The 7,500-nt window shown below is 50.4% G+C and overlaps 2 protein-coding genes across 5 annotated transcripts in view; both read left to right on the forward strand.

Moving 5' to 3' along the window:
• Window positions 1-6: 6 nt before the first annotated feature.
• On the forward strand, window positions 7-2,581 carry rffl (ring finger and FYVE-like domain containing E3 ubiquitin protein ligase). Its single transcript, XM_079354097.1, has 7 exons — window positions 7-15; window positions 574-771; window positions 855-1,097; window positions 1,231-1,435; window positions 2,024-2,047; window positions 2,126-2,322; window positions 2,414-2,581. The coding sequence occupies exons 2-6, from the start codon at window positions 697-699 to the stop codon at window positions 2,314-2,316; spliced, it is 738 nt and encodes a 245-aa protein (XP_079210223.1). The 5' UTR covers window positions 7-15; window positions 574-696; the 3' UTR covers window positions 2,317-2,322; window positions 2,414-2,581.
• A 2,562-nt stretch (window positions 2,582-5,143) lies between these two features.
• wdr62 (WD repeat domain 62) overlaps window positions 5,144-7,500 on the forward strand; it is a 14,779-nt gene continuing 12,422 nt past the window's right edge. For 3 of the 4 annotated variants that reach the window (XM_079354032.1, XM_079354034.1, XM_079354033.1), the window contains exons 1-5: window positions 5,144-5,559; window positions 6,766-6,857; window positions 6,987-7,049; window positions 7,241-7,298; window positions 7,382-7,500. The exon at window positions 7,382-7,500 is cut by the window's right edge and continues 49 nt beyond it. In XM_079354032.1, coding sequence (XP_079210158.1) covers window positions 5,482-5,559; window positions 6,766-6,857; window positions 6,987-7,049; window positions 7,241-7,298; window positions 7,382-7,500 — 410 coding nt within the window. In that variant the 5' untranslated portion in view covers window positions 5,144-5,481. The remainder of the gene's footprint in view (window positions 5,560-6,765; window positions 6,858-6,986; window positions 7,050-7,240; window positions 7,299-7,381) is intronic. The other variant, XM_079354035.1, reaches the window with a different exon arrangement.

Here is a 7,500-nt window from a genome sequence, read left to right on the forward strand (position 1 = left end):
ACACCAGCAAAGAAGGTAACTCCGCCCACAGCCTTCATAGACCAATCAGTTTCTTAGATTATATAGACGGGACAGCAAGAGGTCCAAACAACAATCAAATCTATAGAGCCCGATGAGCTCCAGAGACCCAAACTGTTACCAGTAAGTATACCAGACTGTTTACCATAGAGCTCTATGGAGACTGACTCACTGCAGGAGACAGACTCTAGTGGACACTGGAGGAACTGCAGCTGTAAAGTTGGACATCTTAACATAGAGCTCTATGGAGACTGACTCACTGCAGGAGACAGACTCTAGTGGACACTGGAGGAACTGCAGCTGTAAAGTTGGACATGTTAACATAGAGCTCTATGGAGACTGACTCACTGCAGGAGACAGACTCTAGTGGACACTGGAGGAACTGCAGCTGTAAAGTTGGACATGTTAACATAGAGCTCTATGGAGACTGACTCACTGCAGGAGACAGGCTCTAGTGGACACTGGAGGAACTGCAGTTTTTTGGGCACCTGGATGTTGCTCCATGCTGATCCTGCAGTCAAACTGTCTCACTGTCTTCACCTGTCTGTCTGTCAGCATGTGTGTGTGGACTGTAAGAAGAACTACTGCAGCCGCTGCTCCGCCCAGCTGGAGCCCCGCCCCCGCCTCTGTCACACCTGCCAGCGTTTCTACGGCAACCTGCTAGAAAGGGCGGAGCTTATGAAGCTAAAAGTGAAGGAGCTCAGGGACTACCTGCACCTGCACGAGGTCTCCACCCACCTGTGCAGAGAGAAGGTGAGTGATGATGTCACTCTCACACTGACCCCCCCACCCCCCCCCCCCCCCCCCATGTTAACTCTGTGTTTGTCGTTGTTTAGGAGGAGCTGGTAGAGCTGGTCCTCAGTCAGCAGTCTTCACCCTCCAGCGAGTCCACCCCTGACATCCCTGATACCAACCCTCCCACTGTGACCCCTGACCCCCCCAACCTGACCCCTGACCTCCCCACCCTGACTCCTGACCCCCCCACACCAACATCCAACCCTAACCCCCCTACTTCACAACCTGATGCCCCGCCCACAGAGACTGCTCCTGCTGACGCAGACATGGAGGACGAAGAGCAGGTAAGTGTGTGTGTGTGAGATCACAAACAGTGAGGGCTGATGGTCCACAGGGGGGCGCCAAAGTCCACGCAAGCTGAGAGATCCTTGGAGCTCGGGTTTCTTATCAGCTGTATCTTGTTTCCGTCTGGCTCAGATCTGGGACACGGAGGAGGCTCCGGTTTCAGGTCGCCGGGCGTCTCTGACCGACCTGAGCTGTCTGGACGACATCGAAGCTCTCAGCGTCCGACAGCTGAAGGAAATCCTCGCCAGGAACTTTGTCAACTACAAAGGCTGCTGTGAGAAATGGGAGCTGATGGAGAGAGTCAGGCGGCTGTACCAGGACCAGCAGAACCTGCTGGGTGAGTCTCAGGACCAGATAGAGCCAATCAGAGCCTAACAAGACCAGAGCTGAACAGGGTCAACCAGGACCAGATGGAGCTGAACAGGGTCAAACAGGACCAGAGGGAGCTAAGCAGGGTCAACCAGGACCAGGTGGAGCTGAACAGGGTCAAACAGGACCACGGGGAGCTGAACAGGGTCAACCAGGACCAGAGGGAGCTGAACAGGGTCAAACAGGACCAGGGGGAGCTAAACAGGGTCAAACAGGACCAGGTGGAGCTGAACAGGGTCAAACAGGACCAGAGGGAGCTAAACAGGGTCAAACAGGACCAGAGGGAGCTGAACAGGGTCAACCAGGACCAGAGGGAGCTAAACAGGGTCAAACAGGACCAGAGGGAGCTAAACAGGGTCAAACAGGACCAGGTAGAGCTGAACAGGGTCAAACAGGACCAGAGGGAGCTAAACAGGGTCAACCAGGACCAGAGGGAGCTAAACAGGGTCAACCAGGGTGAAATCCCAGCTCCCAGGGTTCATGAGGATTCTGGTTTGAGGGGGGTCATGGTGTCTGAATGAGACGGGGACTAAGCTTCATGTCGTTTGTCTTTCAGCTGCCAACATTGCGAACGCTTCAGGTGAGTTTCTGTTCCTGTCCTTCCTTTTTCTCTTTCAAAATAAAAGCATGACACAAACCTTATTTTGGAAACATCCAGAGTCGGGTGACGGAGCCGCGGCGCCGGGTCTGGAGGAGAACCTCTGTAAGATCTGTATGGACTCTCCCATCGACTGCGTCCTGCTCGAGTGTGGTCACATGATCACCTGCACGAAGTGCGGCAAGAGGATGAGCGAGTGTCCGATCTGCCGTCAGTACGTGGTCCGAGCCGTCCACGTCTTCCGGTCCTGACGCTGCAGGGGAAGCTCGCCAGGTAACGCCGTGTCACTTCCTGTACCTCCAGAACCTCACAGCAAGCTCTCACCCGACCCCCCTCCTGTCTGTTTGTAGGACCCACACATGGAAGTCCTCGTGAAGGGACCGGACCCCCCCACCATGACTCAGCATGTTTATATTTAGTCTAGTGCACAGAAGACACGAGGTAGGACCGGATAAAGAAGAAGTGACCTTAGTGACCTTCAGACTGCAGAGCTGCTGTCTGACCCCCCCTCAGTCTGTCTGACCCCCCCCCTCAGTCTGTCAGACCCCCCCCTCAGTCTGTCAGACCCCCCTCTCAGTCTGTCTGACCCCCCAGTCAGTCTGTCTGACCCCCCGTCAGTCTGTCTGACCCCCCAGTCAGTCTGTCTGACCCCCCGTCAGTCTGTCTGACCCCCCAGTCAGTCTGTCTGACCCCCCAGTCAGTCTGTCTGACCCCCCGTCAGTCTGTCTGACCCCCCCTCAGTCTGTCTGACCCCCCGTCAGTCTGTCTGACCCCCCAGTCAGTCTGTCTGACCCCCCGTCAGTCTGTCTGACCCCCCCTCAGTCTGTCTGACCCCCCCCCTCAGTCTGTCAGACCCCCCTTTCAGTCTGTCTGACCCCCCGTCAGTCTGCCTGACCCCCCCTCAGTCTGTCAGACTCCGTCTCTGTGCCTTCCGTCTGTCCTCGAACCTTTTGTCCTGCTCAGCGTGAATCCTGAATCTCCCACAGGTGTGAGGACCCTGAAGGGGTCTTAGTCTACCAAAGAGGATCATGGGTGGTCTCTGAGCGCCCTCATGTGGCCTTGAACTGATCTCAAGCCCAGCACACAGATCTTTGTTTACCAGTAAAACCCAAACTGACCAGCAGCCAATCAGAGTGCAGGAGAGACGCTGCATTCACTGAACTCCAGAGCATCAGCGTCTTAACTAAGCCCCGCCCCCCTTCACCTGATTGGTGCTACACCTGAGCGTTCTGCAGGAGACGTTTTAGAACACGTCAGCTGACTAAACAAAACAAACGACCAGCTTCCTGTTTCCTGTTTCCTGTTTCCTGTTTCCTCATCTCTAAGAATGTAAACAGAGTCTGAGGTGACTCACGACCCAAAGATCATCGTAAACTTTTCACTGTGATGGAAGACGGCGTGAACACGGCGTGAACACGGCGAGCAGAAACCAAACCCGGGTCAGAAGACCTTTTATCTTCATGTTGAATGTTTCCAAACGGCTTCATTACTTTTCTGTATAAAGTAGGGACCATCACATCAGTGCCTCAGTCAGACCCCCCCCCCCCCCCCCCCCCCTCACAGATGCTTCATCTCGATGCTAAGCTAGGCTAATAGAAGCTAACATGGAGCCTGAAGCTTTATTTTTGTAGGACAGTTTATAAAGACGATGGGTGGATTCATGTGTCGCTGAGATGGAGCGACTCGGTCCTTCTTCAGATCAGGACCCGGGTCCAAACAGACCAGGTGTGACACAGGTGTGAATGTCGAGCAGGTGGAAGTCTTCGGTTCGTCCTGTTTAAATGCACTAACATGTTTCTGCATTAGATGTTTTTGTTTTGGGTCGAAAAAGTAGAATTTGTTTCATGAGAGATTTTGTCCTTTTTGTTTTGATCATCTTGGTTGACGTGTTTGTTTTATTGTTGATTGTTGGGATCACGCCCTCGCGTTGTTCCCGTGTGGCGCTCCTTAAAGACGTCACGGGACAGGACGCGATGCTGCTCGCTTACCTCGGACGCTTTATAAGAACTGGACGTGGCCAGTGTGGGAAGTCTCCACATTCATTATCTATGCGGAGGGGGAGGAGCCAGAAGTGACGGTATTAGCAGACAGCCTGGGTTCATAGGTGACCCAGCGTAACTCCTCCCCCTCTTCATGTTCTCTCAACGGGACCATTGTTTACTAAATAACCATCACACTGTGTTGAGGGCGGGACCATAAACTCCTTTATGAGGGAATAAATCACCTGACCAGTAGGACTTCTATACAGTCAGAAGGAGTAGTCTCCCCCTGCTGGACAACAGTGGGACTGCAGGTTTAATCCACTGATACTGTCTATGAGTGGGAGCAGCGCGGCTACAAGCTAACGTGGTATTAAGACCAACTGTCCAACATCTCATTTAAAAGTCCATCAGATCCAGTTTTTGTATTTGACGTCCTGAGCCCTGAACGAGGTCCAGGTCCAGCACCGCTCCTCGGGTCTCTTTTAGAAACACTGAACGTTCAGTTCTGCTTAAACTCGTCCTTTTAAATAAAGTTCAGACACTTTGGGAGGCGTTCAGGCGTCTCTCCACTCTTTTTATATTGAAACTTGTGAAATTGAGAGACAAATATAGTTTTCTGAGTGAACTCTGCTGAATAACTTTGTAATAAAACCTTTTTTCTGTCATTTTGTTCCTTCTGTTTGTTCTGTTGACGCGTCGCTCCAGTCTGAACGTTAAAGGTGTGAAACCAGATTTAAACCTATTTTAAATCAATTAATCCTGTTTAATGTTGACATTTTGGTCTGTTGCACTTATTGTAAAACCTAACCCTTACTTTGTGAATATATTTATTTTATGGTTAAACTAATCTTGAGGTTAACATTAAGATTTGCAACACATTTTATAATTATAAACCAGTTTAAACCTAACACTACTAACACTGGATTAACCCTAAACCGGGATTAATTCATGTTGTATCCAAGCCTCAGAAAATAAATTATTTTATTTTATTTTTATTTTATTTTAGTTTATTTTAATAGTAAATGATTTTATTTTAGCATCATGTAGTCAGATCATGTTGGTCACTGTTGTGTCAGCATTCTTAACCCTGCAGTTCATCGAGTGTCCACTAGAGGGCGGCTGCAGGATGGTCCAGTAGGGGGCGGTAGAGCTCCTCTAAACTGGAGCTAAAAGGAGTAGAAGAAGTGGGCGGGGCTATGTTTGAACCCGAGTCCCGCCGTAGATATGTCATATTTCTTTCAGTTAGCATAAAGCTAAGCTAACCCTCCATCATTGTCATCAGCGGAGAGTTCAGACGAAGTTAGCCGCTCCTCCCATCGCGCTTCACGGACGTTGATGGAGCAGCACCGCGCTGTTTCTAACATCCATTAATCTCCGGTATCACGGCTCCTGTGCGGTTTTCTCTCCCGTGTGTTCCGGTGAGAGAGAGGGAGGATGGCAGACGGAGCGGACCCAGCGAAGAGGAGACCATCAGCGGGGAGGAAGAGCCGACACAAGAGGAGCTCCAGCCGGGTACGCTGCGGAGCTAGCACCGCTAACTGTTAGCCGAGCATAAAAGTTTTCAAAAAGTTTTAAGACGAAGTTTAATGAACCAGGAAGTGACTGAAAGTCTTTATTATCACTCTCTTTGAATGTGTTCAGCTCTACATCAACATATTAAAGTTTGTCAGCTAACAACACACAGCAACAAGCTAATGTTTACATGAAACCAGATGAAACACAACACCGGTGTTACGGTGCAATCTGCGTCCTGTCTGATCTGTGACTCCTCACTGTCATTATGCTTTATATTCAGAGCTTCATTAATTAAAGGCTGCTAGTAATGAATATAACTGTTTACAACTATACTAACATAGTGTGTGTGTGTGTTTGTCTCTGTGTGTGTGTGTGTGTGTGTTTGTCTCTGTGTGTGTGTGTGTGTGTGTTTGTCTGTGTATGTGTGTGTGTTTGTCTCTGTGTGTGTGTGTGTGTGTTTGTCTCTGTGTGTGTGTGTGTGTGTGTTTGTCTGTGTGTGTGTGTGTGTTTGTCTCTGTGTGTGTGTGTTTGTGTGTTTGTCTGTGTGTGTGTGTGTGTTTGTCTCTGTGTGCGTGTGTGTGTGTTTGTCTCTGTGTGTGCGTGTGTGTGTGTTTGTCTCTGTGTGTGCGTGTGTGTGTGTGTTTGTCTCTGTGTGTGTGTGTGTGTGTGTGTGTGTGTCTGTGTGCGTGTGTGTGTGTGTGTTTGTCTCTGTCTGTCTGTGTGTGTGTGCGTGTGTTTGTCTCTGTGTGTGTGTGTGTGTGTGTGTGTGTGTTTGTCTGTGTGTGTGTGTGTGTGTTTGTCTCTGTGTGTGTGTGTGTGTTTGTCTCTGTGTGTGTGTGTGTTTGTCTCTGTGTGTGTGTGTGTTTGTGTGTGTGTGTGTTTGTCTGTGTGTGTGTGTGTGTGTGTTTGTCTCTGTGTGTGTGTGTGTGTGTGTGTGTGTGTGTGTGTGTGTGTGTGTGTGTTTGTCTCTGTGTGTGTGTGTGTGTTTGTGTGTGTGTGTGTGTGTGTGTGTGTGTGTGTTTGTCTGTGTGTGTGTGTGTGTGTGTTTGTCTCTGTGTGTGTGTGTGTGTTTGTCTCTGTGTGTGTGTGTGTGTTTGTCTCTGTGTGTGTGTGTGTTTGTGTGTGTGTTTGTCTCTGTCTCTCTCTGTGTGTGTGTGTGTGTGTGTGTGTGTGTGTGTGTGTGTGTGTGTGTGTGTGTTTCAGGTGAGTCTGGAGAAAGTTCTGGGTGTCAGCACAGCCTCTAGCAGCGGTGTGACGTCTGATCCAAACTCTGGGCTCATCGCCTATCCTGCAGGGTAAGCCCCGCCCCCTTTTTAAAACAGCTTTCTGTTTGGATTCTGAAGAAGAGAGAGATACAGATCGCTTGTTTTCCCAGCATGCATTTCTGCACCGGTGGTTTAAACCTGACTGCGTCTGTGTTCCAGGTGTGTCATCGTGCTGCTTCACCCGAAGAACAACAAACAGACCCACATCATTAACACGTCCAGGTGTGTGTGTGTGTGTGTGTGTGTGTGTGTGTGTGTGTGTGTGTGTGTGTGTGTGTGTGTGTGTGTGTGTGTGTGTGTGTGTGTGTGTGTGTGTGTGTGTGTGTGTGTGTGTGTGTGTGTGTGTGTGTGTGTGTGTGTGTGTGTGTGTGTGTGTCCTCTAACCCCCCGTCACGTGTGTGTGTGTGTTTCAGGAAGCCCTTCAGCGCTCTCGCCTTCTCTCACGATGGGAAACACCTGGTCACTGGAGAGGTGAGTCTGTTTCCACGACAACGCCGTGACCCTCGCCGCGCCCTCTTCTTTCAACGCTCTGATTCTGTGTGTGTGTGTGTCAGAGCGGTCACATGCCCTGCGTGCGTGTGTGGGAGGTGGGCGGCGGTCAGGTGGCCGAGCTTCAGTCTCATAAATACGGAGTCTCCTGCGTGGCGTTCTCCACCAACAGCCGCTACATCGT

Source organism: Symphodus melops (assembly GCF_947650265.1).
Source record: "Symphodus melops genome assembly, chromosome: 10".
NCBI classification, from domain to species: Eukaryota; Metazoa; Chordata; class Actinopteri; order Labriformes; family Labridae; genus Symphodus; species Symphodus melops.